Consider the following 12,500-nt stretch of genomic DNA (forward strand, 5'->3'; position numbering starts at 1 on the left):
GCGAACTCAGAGAGGAGCGAGCCCGTCGTAAACCTGTTGTTATTATGTTACATGTGATAGCTCACTGGTATTAGCCTTCACCAAGACTTCATCAGACATGCATGCTCAACTGTGGCAACTAGTGGCACTCAAGTGCATTGCATATTGGCCCCTTGGACCCTGACTGTAATTATGTCAGGAATCATTTTCTAAATCCACCTGTCAGAAGTTCTGGTGCTTTTGTCAGACACAGCATCGCCTCCTTCTGGACTGGAGGATTTTTAAGTTTTAACTTTTGGGTTTCGTGAACATGAGACTCTTGAAATGACCAGTGAAAATGAAATCTGTGTTTCCCTCCTTTAGTAGACGGGATTTATCAACGACGTGTCATGACCTTAACGTTGAATCCGAATGCTCACTCCCCTCTCATCTGTAGGACAGACGTTACAGGGGGTCACACCAACACCTGGACAAGACACTGACCACGTAGACCAGGAATTCACCATAAACCAACAGCAGAGGAGGGAGGATGAAAGAGAGGCAGGTGATGAACACAACAAAGACTCCTCCCCCTCTGTGGGATCAGGACGTAAACCTCTGGTTAGCAGGACCAAAGTCATAAATGGCAGCCGGCCCGTTCATGCTGAAAGGCTTACTTTGTCCAAGAAACCAAAAGTGCCAGGTCCTTTCGGTTTTACCACGAGCAGAGCCGAGCCAGGAGGGAGGAAGATTGGTTCTGGGCCTTTAAAAAAAGAAAAGAAAACGCCTACAGTGCCAAAGAAAAACAAACCCGAAAACAGATCGAGCACTGAAGCATCAAACCTCAAGAGGAAGGACAACAACAATCCAGCTTTAACGTCTGGAACTGATTCAGAAAACAACAGACAAGAGGAGCAGGAACAGCAACCAGATGTTTCCACAGGAGGACAAGGAGAAGTCACCGCTCCGGCGGCGGTCGTCCCAAACCAGGAGAAGAAATGTCTGAACAAAGTGAAAGTGACGCACTTCCTCAGACTGCCTCATAAGGACAGAAGCGGTGGGTGCAGAGGGTTAGCAGGAAACACCGAGGGTTTGAAACCCTCATCTGCAGAGATGGACCTCGACCTTTCACCCGATCCTCTACACAAACTCCTGACGGACACTTATGAGAGTTTGAACGTCTCAACGTTTTCCGTTCACCTGGCCAAACCATCGACCTTCTCTGCTGATGCAGACGTGATGAAGAAGCAGATTCTAACAGGAATGAAGCCGCTGTCGTCATTTCCATCCTCTTCTTCATCCTCACCCTCTTCCTCACAGTCTTCTTCTTCATCCTCACAGTCATCCTCACCGTCTTCTTCTTCATCCTCACAGTCTTCCTCACCGTCTTCTTCTTCCTCCTCACAGTCTTCCTCACCGTCTTCTTCTTCACCCTCACAGTCTTCCTCACCGTCTTCTTCTTCATCCTCACAGTCTTCCTCACCGTCTTCTTCTTCATCCTCACAGTCTTCCTCACCGTCTTCCTCTTCATCCTCACAGTCTTCCTCACCGTCTTCTTCTTCATTCTCACAGTCTTCCTTACCGTCTTCTTCTTCACCCTCACAGTCTTCCTCACCGTCTTCCTCGTTGACCTTGCAATCATCACAATCATCTTTGTCTTCAAATTCCCAAGTTTCATCTTCATCATCTGCACCACCTCCACCATCATCGTCACTAACCCATGTCATTCCACCATCAACCTCATCACCACCATCACGTACATCTTTGCCACCTTCATCATCCTCATCGTCATCCTTGCAATCATCACAATCATCTTCAACCTCAGAGGTTTCTTCCTCTTCACCACCATCCCTCACATCTTCTTCAGTGTCCACATCCAGCTCAGTAAAGTCAGATTCATTGAGAAGTGATAAACCTGACGCTGATCGTCTCAGAAGCAGCGTGGACACTGTGTTACCACAAGAAAGAAAGACAGAACCACCTTCAGGAAAAGGTGGTTCACCACTTTTTCGCAAAACACCTCTGAAACATGGCTTCACACGCCGTCCACGCCCAAACTTTGGTTTGTCTCAGAACAAAAGTCATCCAAGGATGAGAGCTCCTCATCGTCCCTCTCCTCACTTCAATGATTCTATCAGAGGAGAGACAGAGACCAGGCCTGTGTCTACAGGTGAATCCGATGAATCACCTTCACTTCAGGTAAAAACACCTATCATGGATGTGAGAAGAGACCAGGACGGAGCATCTTCACCTGGATCCACCAGACCTCAACAAAACCAGAAAAGGATGCAGATAGAAAGAGGAAGAATCCCAGTTCACCAACATTTTACACGAAATGGATATGTGCTTCGACCCTTTCCTAAAGCAGGGTCTCTCCAGAACCGAACTCGTCCTAATTTGAGGCTCTTGACTCGTCCCACTCAACCTTTAAGTTCTAAACCAGAGATACAGAAAGAAAGGTTTTCTGCTGCTGAATTACCAACTACTTCGTCTCCTCTTTCTTCTGAAAGCACAGAGCCAGTAAGAGAAGACGATGAACAATCCACAAAAAGCATATCTAATGAGTTAAATCAGACGCTCGGAGGCAGTAACGAGCCTTTCTCCCATCACCCAACCACCAAAGTCCATTATTTCCATCGACCTGGACCGCATGGTCAACCTCTTCAAAACAAAACACGATTAAACCTGAGACCACCTCAGTATCCACACAGAGGTACCATACGCAAACCTCCACCAATAAAAAAGCTAAATGGAGGCGCTACCATAAATGTCAGAAGTCAAACAAGCCAACAAGAGAAGCAGAGTGTCCATAAAACCCCAGGAGAGCAGGGGGTTCCCAGTCCAAACCAAGGACTTCTGGTCAGTCAAGCAGGAGCGCAAAAAACAGCTAGTACCACTGACAGACCTCAGACCACGCCCCAGACCACTGACATATCTCAGACCACGCCCCAGACCACTGACAGATCTCAGACCACGTCTCAGACCACTGACAGATCTCAGACCACGCCCCAGACCACTGACAGACCTCCGACCAGGCCCCAGACCACTGTCGGACCACATGCCACAGACAGACCTCAGACCACTGTCGACGAGGCAAGTTCTCCAGTCCAAACCACACAGTCAAAAAAAGAAGGAACTAGTGTTTCAGTTTCCGGTGACGACACTGACTTCCATAAACCCAGAGTCCATGCTGGTGAGAACACTGTCCCTACTGTCTTATATGGACCATCTAGCCGACAAACTTCAGGATCCTCAAGGCCAGTCTCGCTCCCAAAGAGACGAGTACCATCACGAAATGTAACGAGATATAATAATGTCCAGAGGATACTTGATGCCACTGTTAGACCACAAATCCACAAATTAGAAAATGGGGAAAGTGTTCCGATCCAAGCCATCAAATCTGGAGGAGAAGAAACTAATGGCCAAGTTTCCAGTGACAACTCTGATGTCCATAAATCCAGAGTCCCTACTGTTCAAGAGAGACCAACTATCCATCAACCGTCCTCTGATTCAAGATCATCAAGACCAGTCTCATTACCGAAGAGACGATTACCACCACGAAATATAACGGGATATAATAATGTCCAGAGGATACTTGATTCCACTGTTAGACCACAAATTGACCAATTAGAAAATGGGGAACGTGTTCCAATCCAAGCCATTAAATCTGGAGGAGAAGAAACTAATGGCCAAGTTTCCAGTGACAACTCTGATGTCCATAAATCCAGAGTCCCTACTGTTCAAGAGAGACCAACTATCCATCAACCGTCCTCTGATTCAAGATCATCAAGACCAGTCTCATTACCGAAGAGACGATTACCACCACGAAATATAACGGGATATAATAATGTCCAGAGGATACTTGATTCCACTGTTAGACCACAAATTGACCAATTAGAAAATGGGGAACGTGTTCCAATCCAAGCCATTAAATCTGGAGGAGAAGAAACTACTGGCCAAGTTTCCAGTGACAAATCTGATGTCAATAAATCCAGAGTCCCTACTGTTCAAGAGAGACCAACTATACGTCAACCGTCCTCCGATTCAAGATCCTCAAAACCAGTCTCATTCCCGAAGAGACGATTACCACCACGAAATATAACGGGACATCGCCGCACCCAGATGAGACAGTACATCAATAAGAGCCAAATAAAGCCTCCAACAACAAATCCCTTTGATGGCAAAAATGAAAAAACAAGAAGTGCTGCATCCAAACCTTTGGTGGGATCAGACATTTCTTCACCCCCAGTCACAAGGGAACCTCTGAACCATGTAGTAGTGACAAACCGGACCTCAAGTGGATTTACACTTGTATGGGACTCACCAGAAGGGAAGTACAAAAACTTTGTTGTCACAAGGAAAAAAGTCGACAAAGACGAAAGGCCAAATCAAAAGGAAGATCAGAGAGATGGAGAAAGGCAACAAGAAGACTCTGAAAGACCAGATCCACAGCAGGGAAGGAAGCAACAACCAGCCAATGACCTGGAATCAGAAAACAGAATACCAGAAAGTCTCATTACACATGTTCCAATAAAACAAAGCAGCACAACAGTCCAACCCACAACCAAAAGTGACAAAACCGTCCAAGAAGTTCTTCCCGGTTTAGCTCGCTCTCACCACTTTGGAGATGTGCCTCCTCAGACTGAGTACACCGTGACTTTGCTTGGAAAGGGTCCCGGTCTTCTGTCCAGACTGCACAAGCTCGTCATCAGTACAGGTACAAGTCATTGTGACAGTAGAACAACACAAACTACTACTGTACAATGCTGCAACATCACTGTCGATGTTGTGGACCCATTTTTAAACAGAACTTGTTCTTTTCCTCTTGAGCTCGTACCTCGATCCATCAGAACAAACACTCATCGTGTGTCGTGTCTTCATCGCACTTTGTCTTGAGCTGATTATTTGAGGTTTTCTGAAGGTTGGTTATATGAGGTGCTGAGAACTAACCACTTAACAAAAGACTCCAGTTATAAAATGTTGGCCTTCTTAAGTCTCTAATATCTTGAGAATTTGTTCACAGTTTTGCTGTGAGACAGAAGTGTCCACCTGGAAGCTGAAGTTACTTGTTGTTCTGTAAACCACTCACTCTCCCACACCAAAGAGAAACCACTCACTCTACCACACCAAAGTCCAAATCAGTGATTTTAACATCACACACACACACTGCTGCCTCCATCACGAAGTTCAAATGTCTGATTTTGTCACTCCAGTGTTTGAAATCCTTTGTTCAGATTAACTTTAGTGACACAAAGTGACCACACGAGGCAGCAGAGGACCAGCAGCTCCTGTGTCCCTGCAGCTAAAATCACAGATTTTCTCTCTGGACTTTGGTGTGGGAGGGTGAGTGAGTGTGTGTGTGTGGGAGAGTGAGTGGTTTACAAACTTCAGTTTCCTGTTGGAAAAGTCTGTCTCACAGTGAGATAAAGACGTGGACATGTGACATAGATATCGCAGACTTAAATTGATGTGGATTTTATTAATGGAGTCTGTTGTTCAGTGGCTAAAATCCGATTTTCCTTGAGTGCCTGCTGGCAGCCATGGTTTCACTGTTTCTCAGCAGCAGGGGGCGCTCACATAAAACAGTCAGCACGTCATACGAACCTGAACTATAACTTCAATATTTTCTTCTTCTGTGTTCATTTCAACATTCATCGTGTGTGTGTTTTAAAACTCGACGTCAGTCACAGATTATCTGCTGTCGTTGTTTGTGTTCATGCTGTTCGTTCGCTCACATGAATGTGTGAAATAGTCATATTCATGAATTCAAACATTATCATACGGTCAACGTTAACGACACTCAGGTGTTTGATGTCACGTCTCAGTAAACACTGGTGCTAGCATCTTATTGTTAGCGTCACTTTTAGCTAACCACGGAATGATTCTTGGATTATAATCTTATTTGTTTTAGTTGAAGGAAACGGAACATGTTTTATAGAGCAGTGGGTTTGCGTGTTCTGTCTCCGTGTGGACAGGGACTAAGATTAGCAACATATTAGCATGAACTCATTCCCAGTTTGACTTGTGACGCAGTCATCGCTGTGACGGAGGTTTTATTGTCAAACGTCGTCTGTGGAAGCGCGTGAATGTCAAACAGTAGCGGTCTAAGGACTGAGCCTTGGGGAACCAAACCACTTTAAACCAGTTTACATCACTTTAAACCGCTTAGAACCAGTGTAAACAACTGAGTTGACATCAAATGACGGTTTATAACAACTTCAAAGTAACAACAATAACAGCACCATTCATTCACTGCTGCTCTGGTCTTCTCTCATTCAGGGTAAGCTAACAGCCAGCTTCACTGACACCTTCACCCTCTCACCTAAAGCCAGGGTAAGACCGCAGCTGGTCTCTGTACATGTGGTCTGTCTTCACCTGAAACCTTCATAAAAGCAAATAAAAGCCTAATTGATGTGGGTATCAAACAAGACAATGTGATCAGTGTTGGACAAGGGTGTCTCACAGTGAGACAGACTTTTCCAACAGGAAACTGAAGTTTGTAAACCACTCACTCTCCCACACCAAAGTCCATAGAGAAAATCAGTGATTTTAACATCACACACACACACACCTCCATCACTAAGTTCAGATGTCTTTAAATTTAAAATCCTTTGCTCAGATTGATCTCAGTGACACAAAGTGACCACACGAGGCAGCAGAGGACCAGCAGCTACAATCACTGGTTTTCTCTGCGGGCTTTGGTGTGGGAGAGTGAGTGCTTTACAAACTTCAGTGTGTCTCACATTGAGATAGAGACGTGAACGTGTTCTTATTTTATCATCATTATTCACCACGCTCCAAAAACTGGAACGATCCATTTAAGATATGAACATAAACATAGAAAACTGTCACTGGATTTGTTTTTTGTGATACCCAGACTAATGAATGAATTCTAAACGCTTCATCCAATCATCTCCACCTGCAGCTCTACTCTTATCTGAACATATGTGTGTATATAGAATGTCTGAATGTTTTTTCATCATCTTTTTCAAAATGTGCTCTTCTCATTTATTCTTGCCACACTTTCATTTCCAGGTGTCTCACTGTCCTCCGTCTGTCCTCTGCTGCTGTCCACGACCCATGTTTGTATATGTGTATATACTGTATATATGTTTGCACTCTACATATATACACACACACACACACATGTATTGGAGCCTAATACAGACGTGTGGATGGATGAATAAATAATAACAACAATAATAATTATAATAATAATAATAATAATGTGCACTTTTTGTCTTTTCTTCTTACCTAAACCAAATCCACGGCTCATTCACTTTCTTCTTCTTCTTCTCCTCCTGTGTCTGTCTTTTATTGAACGTCTCCGTCTCACTCGTGTCCCCGCTCTCATGATCCAGGTCCAGATCCTCCGACCGACATCGTCTTCAGTGACGTGACAGAGACGTCTCTGACCGTGTCCTGGACCAAACCAAAGAGACAAGTCAGTGGATTTAAAGTCACCTACACCCACAGAGAGGACGGTGAGACACACACACACTTTCACCTGGATATGAATGAATGAATGAATGAATTAAGGCTTTATTGCAAACATGTGAACATTAAACACAGAAAAGTAAACAAATATAGGTCAACTTTGTAAAAGGAAAACTAAATGTCCTCACTTTGACTAAATGTCCTCACTTTAAGGACAAACAAAGATGTCCACTGGGACCATGACCTCACCTCAACAGGAAGTCAGCCATTTTGAACAACATAAAAAAAACACGTTTATATTATTTATTTGTATGATATTGGACGTTTGTTGCCGTGGTGACCGGAGCAGATGACCTTTGACCCTTGTAGGAGACCCTGTGTCCGTGTCCCTGGACTCTGAGGACACGTCCCTCGCCCTCTCGCAGCTCTCGCCCGGTTCCACTTACGAGGTCAGCGTGGTCTCCGTCCTGGGAGCGGACGAGAGTGACCCGGTCAGCGAGGTCGTCGTGACACGTGAGCGAGTATAAAACCAACGCTGACCTTTGACCTTCATACTCTGCTGCCCCTTCTGGTCAAACACCGGCTTAGTCCTCTTCCTCTCTTTCTTTCTTCACCCTCTTGTCCAATCAGCACAAGGCTTGTTGTGTCAGACCCCTCCCCCTGCACTGCCCCCTCCTCTCCCCCCCTCCCTCAGCTCTCAGGCCTCAGAAGAAGGCGGAGCTTAGTTACGCTAATGTGAAATCTTTTCATTCCAGCGCCGGATCCGCCCACAAACCTTCACGCCATAAACATCAGTGACACCAGCGCTCTGCTGCTGTGGCGTCCAGCGCTCGCCGCCGCCGATAAATACGCCATCGTTTACCGATCAGCTCCAGGTAAGCTGTGACGCCGTGGCATCACTTCCCTCCTCTGACCCCTGACCCCTGACCCCTGACCCCGTGTCTGTCCAGGATCAGAGTTGAGGATCACGGTTTCTGGAAACGCTGCCGAGCAGCAGCTGAGTGACCTCCAGGACTCCACCACCTACACCGTCACCATAACCAGCCTGCTGGGCGGGGCCAAGAGCACCGCGGAGACGACCAGCTTTACTACCAGTAGAGGTCAGAGGTCACACACACACACACACACACACCTGGATAAATCTTGAACGTTTGGTGAAAAGTGATCTCCAAACGATCTCCAGGCTCCGGGAGTGAAGATGAAGATGAAGATGAAGGTGAAGGTGCAGGGCCGCGAGATCTCCAGGCCACAAACGTGACCCCTCGTTCTGCCACGTTGTCATGGAAACCACCCTCCAAACCCACTGGAAGCTTCAGGCTGACGTACGTGACAGGAGGTCAGGAGATGAAGGTGACTTAAACCACGCCCCCTGCTCTGATCATGATGTCTTATTACTTTTGTACTTTTATACTTTTAAAATCCTTCACTCACACTGACCTCAGTGACACAAAGTGACCACACGAGGCAGCAGAGGACCAGCAGCTCCTGTGTGTGTGTGTGTGTGTGTGTGGTCATGTGACGTAGATGTTATGATGGGCTGAGTCTGGTTCTCGTCGCCGTGACACAGGAAGTGAAGCTGAACTCCTCGGTGACTGAGTTCACCGCGGGCAGACTCGGTCCAGGATCCACGTACACGGTGACGCTGCACACGGACGGACAGACGGACGTTTCCACAGAGTTCACCACAGGTACGACAGCTCCTCACTTCATCTCAGGGCGTGTCCCGCGTCACAGGCTCCTCCCCTTCTGCTTCAGGTTCTCTCAGGTTCCCGTTCCCCGGCGACTGCTCTCAGCAGCTGCTTAACGGCATCGCCACGTCCGGCCCGGTGGAGATCTACCCTGAAGGCAGACAGGGGGCGCCGCTGAGGGTCTACTGTGACATGGAGACCGACGGCGGAGGCTGGACGGTGAGGGGGCGTCATGGCGGACGGCTGGCTCCTCCTCCTTCAGTGACGTCAGGTGACGTGTGTTGTGTCCGCAGGTCTTCCAGAGGAGGAGCGACGGCTCGGTCGACTTCTTCAGACGATGGAGCGACTACGTCCAAGGATTCGGAGACGTGGGCGGAGAGTTCTGGCTCGGTGAGACGGACGGACGGCGTGTCGGTGTCTGTGTGTGAAGACAGACGTTGTGACGTGGTGTTTGTGTCAAACCTCAGGTCTGGACGCTCTCCACCACCTGACGTCCAGGACCAGGATGAGTCTGCGCGTGGACCTGCGAGACAGCGGCGGCGCCGTGTTCGCCGCGTACTCCACGTTTGAAGTGGACAAGGACGACTACAGGCTGACGGTGGGCGGGTACCGTGGCACGGCAGGTAAGAACACGCCCACTTTTCACCCGCGGTCAAGCCTGGCAGACGGCCGCAGTAAGCCCCGCCCCCTCCTCTCTCTCTGTGTGTCAGGTGACTCGCTCAGCTACCACAACAACCACATCTTCTCCACCAATGACCACGGCCCGGCGCCACTGATCACGCGCTGCGCCGTGTCGTACCGCGGAGGCTGGTGGTACGACAACTGTCACGAGGCCAACCTCAACGGACTGTACGGCGTCAACACCAGACATCAGGTGACCTGATGACATCATCACACACACACACACACACACACACACACTGTATATGAAATATTTGTTTTTGTGACTGAGACGCCCTCTGATGGTAGACTGTGATATTACATGCTACTAAAAGTGTGTGTGTGTGTGTGTGTGCGTGTGCGCGTGTGTGTGTGCGTGTGTGTGCGTGCACGTGTGCGTGCACGTGTGTGTGTGTGTGTCAGGGTGTGATCTGGACGACCTGGAAAGGAAAAGATTCCTCGATCTCGTTCACTGAGATGAAGATGAGACCGACGTCCTTCACTCGTTCACCCTCTGACTGAACGAGTGAGAGAGAGGATGAACTGTCTCACGCACACACACACACACACACACACACACACACACAGTTATTCTGAATTTAAAGGGTCACTTCACCTCCTGATGTCATCACTCGTCATCGCGACAGTAAACGTTTCTATGGCGACAAGAAGTGGAGACGTGTCAGCATCTTCATCTTTATTCTGTCCTCTTCCTCACCACTAGAGATCACACTGCATTGGTTTTTTTTGTTTTTTTAAGTTTCCTGTCTGTTTGTTTGTTTTCTGGGGGCGTGTCCACGGTGTCATGATGTTTGTAAATAAATAAATAAATAAAGTAACAAACAGAATCTGTCGCTGCACACGTTTAATTTTACAGAATAAATAAAAAACGTTTATTTTCACATTTCGTGTTTTAATCAAATTGAACAAATGATGATGATGATGATGATGATGATGAACTTTGAACAAAGGGATAGTTCAGGGAACACAAGGAAAAACTGATTTTTTGTCACTAAAGACTATCTATCACGTGATCGCGTCTTTATCTGTCACGTGATCACGTCTTTATCTACGTCACGTGATCACGTCTTTATCTGTCACGTGATCGCGTCTATCTGTCACGTGATCACTTCTTTATCTGTCACGTGATCACGGCTTTATCTGTCACGTGATCACGTCTTTATCTACGTCACGTGATCACGTCTTTATCTGTCACGTGATCACGTCTTTATCTGTCACGTGATCTTGGCTTTATCTGTCACGTGATCACGTCTTTATCTGTCACGTGATCACGTCTTTATCTGCGTCACGTGATCACGTCTTTATCTGTCACGTGATCACGTCTTTATCTGCGTCACGTGATCACGTCTTTATCTGTCACGTGATCTCGTCTTTATCTGTCATGTGATCGCGTCTTTATCTGGGTCACGTGATCACGTATTTATCTGCGTCAAGTGATCACGTCTTTATCTGTCACGTGATCGCGTCTTTATCTGTCACGTGATCGCGTCTTCATCTGTCACATGATCACGTCTTTATCTGCATCACGTGATCGCGTCTTTATCTGTCACGTGATCGCGTCTTTATCTGTCATGTGATCGCGTCTTTATCTACGTCACGTGATCGCGTCTTTATCTGTCACGTGATCGCGTCTTTATCTGTCACGTGATCACGTCTTTATCTGTCACGTGATCACGTCTTTATCTGTCACGTGATCTCGTCTTTATCTGTCACGTGATCGCGTCTTTATCTGTCACGTGATCACGTCTTTATCTACATCACGTGATCACGTCTTTATCTGTCACGTGATCACGTCTTTATCTGTCACGTGATCTCGTCTTTATCTGTCACGTGATCACGTCTTTATCTACGTCACGTGATCACGTCTTTATCTGTCACGTGATCTCGTCTTTATCTGTCATGTGATCGCGTCTTTATCTGGGTCACGTGATCACGTATTTATCTGCGTCAAGTGATCACGTCTTTATCTGTCACGTGATCGCGTCTTTATCTGTCACGTGATCGCGTCTTCATCTGTCACATGATCACGTCTTTATCTGCATCACGTGATCGCGTCTTTATCTGTCATGTGATCTCGTCTTTATCTGTCATGTGATCTCGTCTTTATCTGTCATGTGATCGCGTCTTTATCTGCGTCACGTGATCACGTCTTTATCTGTCACGTGATCTCGTCTTTATCTGTCATGTGATCGCGTCTTTATCTGCGTCAAGTGATCACGTCTTTATCTGCATCACGTGATCGTGTCTTTATCTGCGTCACGTGATCACGTCTTTATCTGCGTCAAGTGATCACGTCTTTATCTGTCACGTGATCGCGTCTTTATCTGTCACGTGATCGCGTCTTCATCTGTCACATGATCACGTCTTTATCTGCATCACGTGATCGCGTCTTTATCTGCGTCACGTGATCGCGTTTTTATCTCGTTAAACTGAAGTCTGTAAACCACTCACTCTCCCACACCAAAGTCCACAGAGAAAATCAGTGATTTTAACATCACACACACACACACACACACACACATCCTTTGTTCAGATTGACGTCAGTGACACAAAGTGACCACACAAGGCAGCAGAGGACCAGCAGCTAAAATCACTGATTTGGTGTGGGAGCGTGAGTGATGATGTCATAGCTCCGCCTCTGTCTTGTTCTCTCTCTGTTTGTGTTTACATTGTAACATTTACTTATTCAAATAAAGCTTTATTCATAATAAAAGGTTTGTACACTGTGCACAGACT

The 12,500-nt window shown here is 46.8% G+C and overlaps 1 protein-coding gene across 8 annotated transcripts in view; it reads left to right on the plus strand.

Annotated features, from left to right (window-relative positions):
• The window catches only part of LOC131447543 (tenascin-X), a 22,350-nt gene extending 11,759 nt beyond the window's left edge, over positions 1-10,591 (plus strand). For 6 of the 8 annotated variants that reach the window (XM_058619384.1, XM_058619383.1, XM_058619388.1 and 3 more), the window contains 12 exons: positions 416-4,675; positions 7,320-7,442; positions 7,765-7,908; positions 8,151-8,270; positions 8,346-8,495; positions 8,579-8,745; positions 8,963-9,083; positions 9,151-9,302; positions 9,377-9,473; positions 9,551-9,706; positions 9,794-9,957; positions 10,167-10,591. In XM_058619384.1, coding sequence (XP_058475367.1) covers positions 416-4,675; positions 7,320-7,442; positions 7,765-7,908; positions 8,151-8,270; positions 8,346-8,495; positions 8,579-8,745; positions 8,963-9,083; positions 9,151-9,302; positions 9,377-9,473; positions 9,551-9,706; positions 9,794-9,957; positions 10,167-10,265 — 5,753 coding nt within the window. In that variant the 3' untranslated portion in view covers positions 10,266-10,591. Of the gene's footprint in view, positions 1-415; positions 4,676-6,993; positions 7,041-7,319; positions 7,443-7,764; positions 7,909-8,150; positions 8,271-8,345; positions 8,496-8,578; positions 8,746-8,962; positions 9,084-9,150; positions 9,303-9,376; positions 9,474-9,550; positions 9,707-9,793; positions 9,958-10,166 lie in introns of those variants that run through there. The other 2 variants (XM_058619389.1, XR_009234052.1) reach the window with 2 other exon arrangements.
• The last annotated feature ends 1,909 nt before the right edge of the window (positions 10,592-12,500 follow it).

The sequence above is a fragment of the Solea solea genome, chromosome 20 (genome assembly GCF_958295425.1).
Source record: "Solea solea chromosome 20, fSolSol10.1, whole genome shotgun sequence".
NCBI lineage: Eukaryota > Metazoa > Chordata > Actinopteri > Pleuronectiformes > Soleidae > Solea > Solea solea.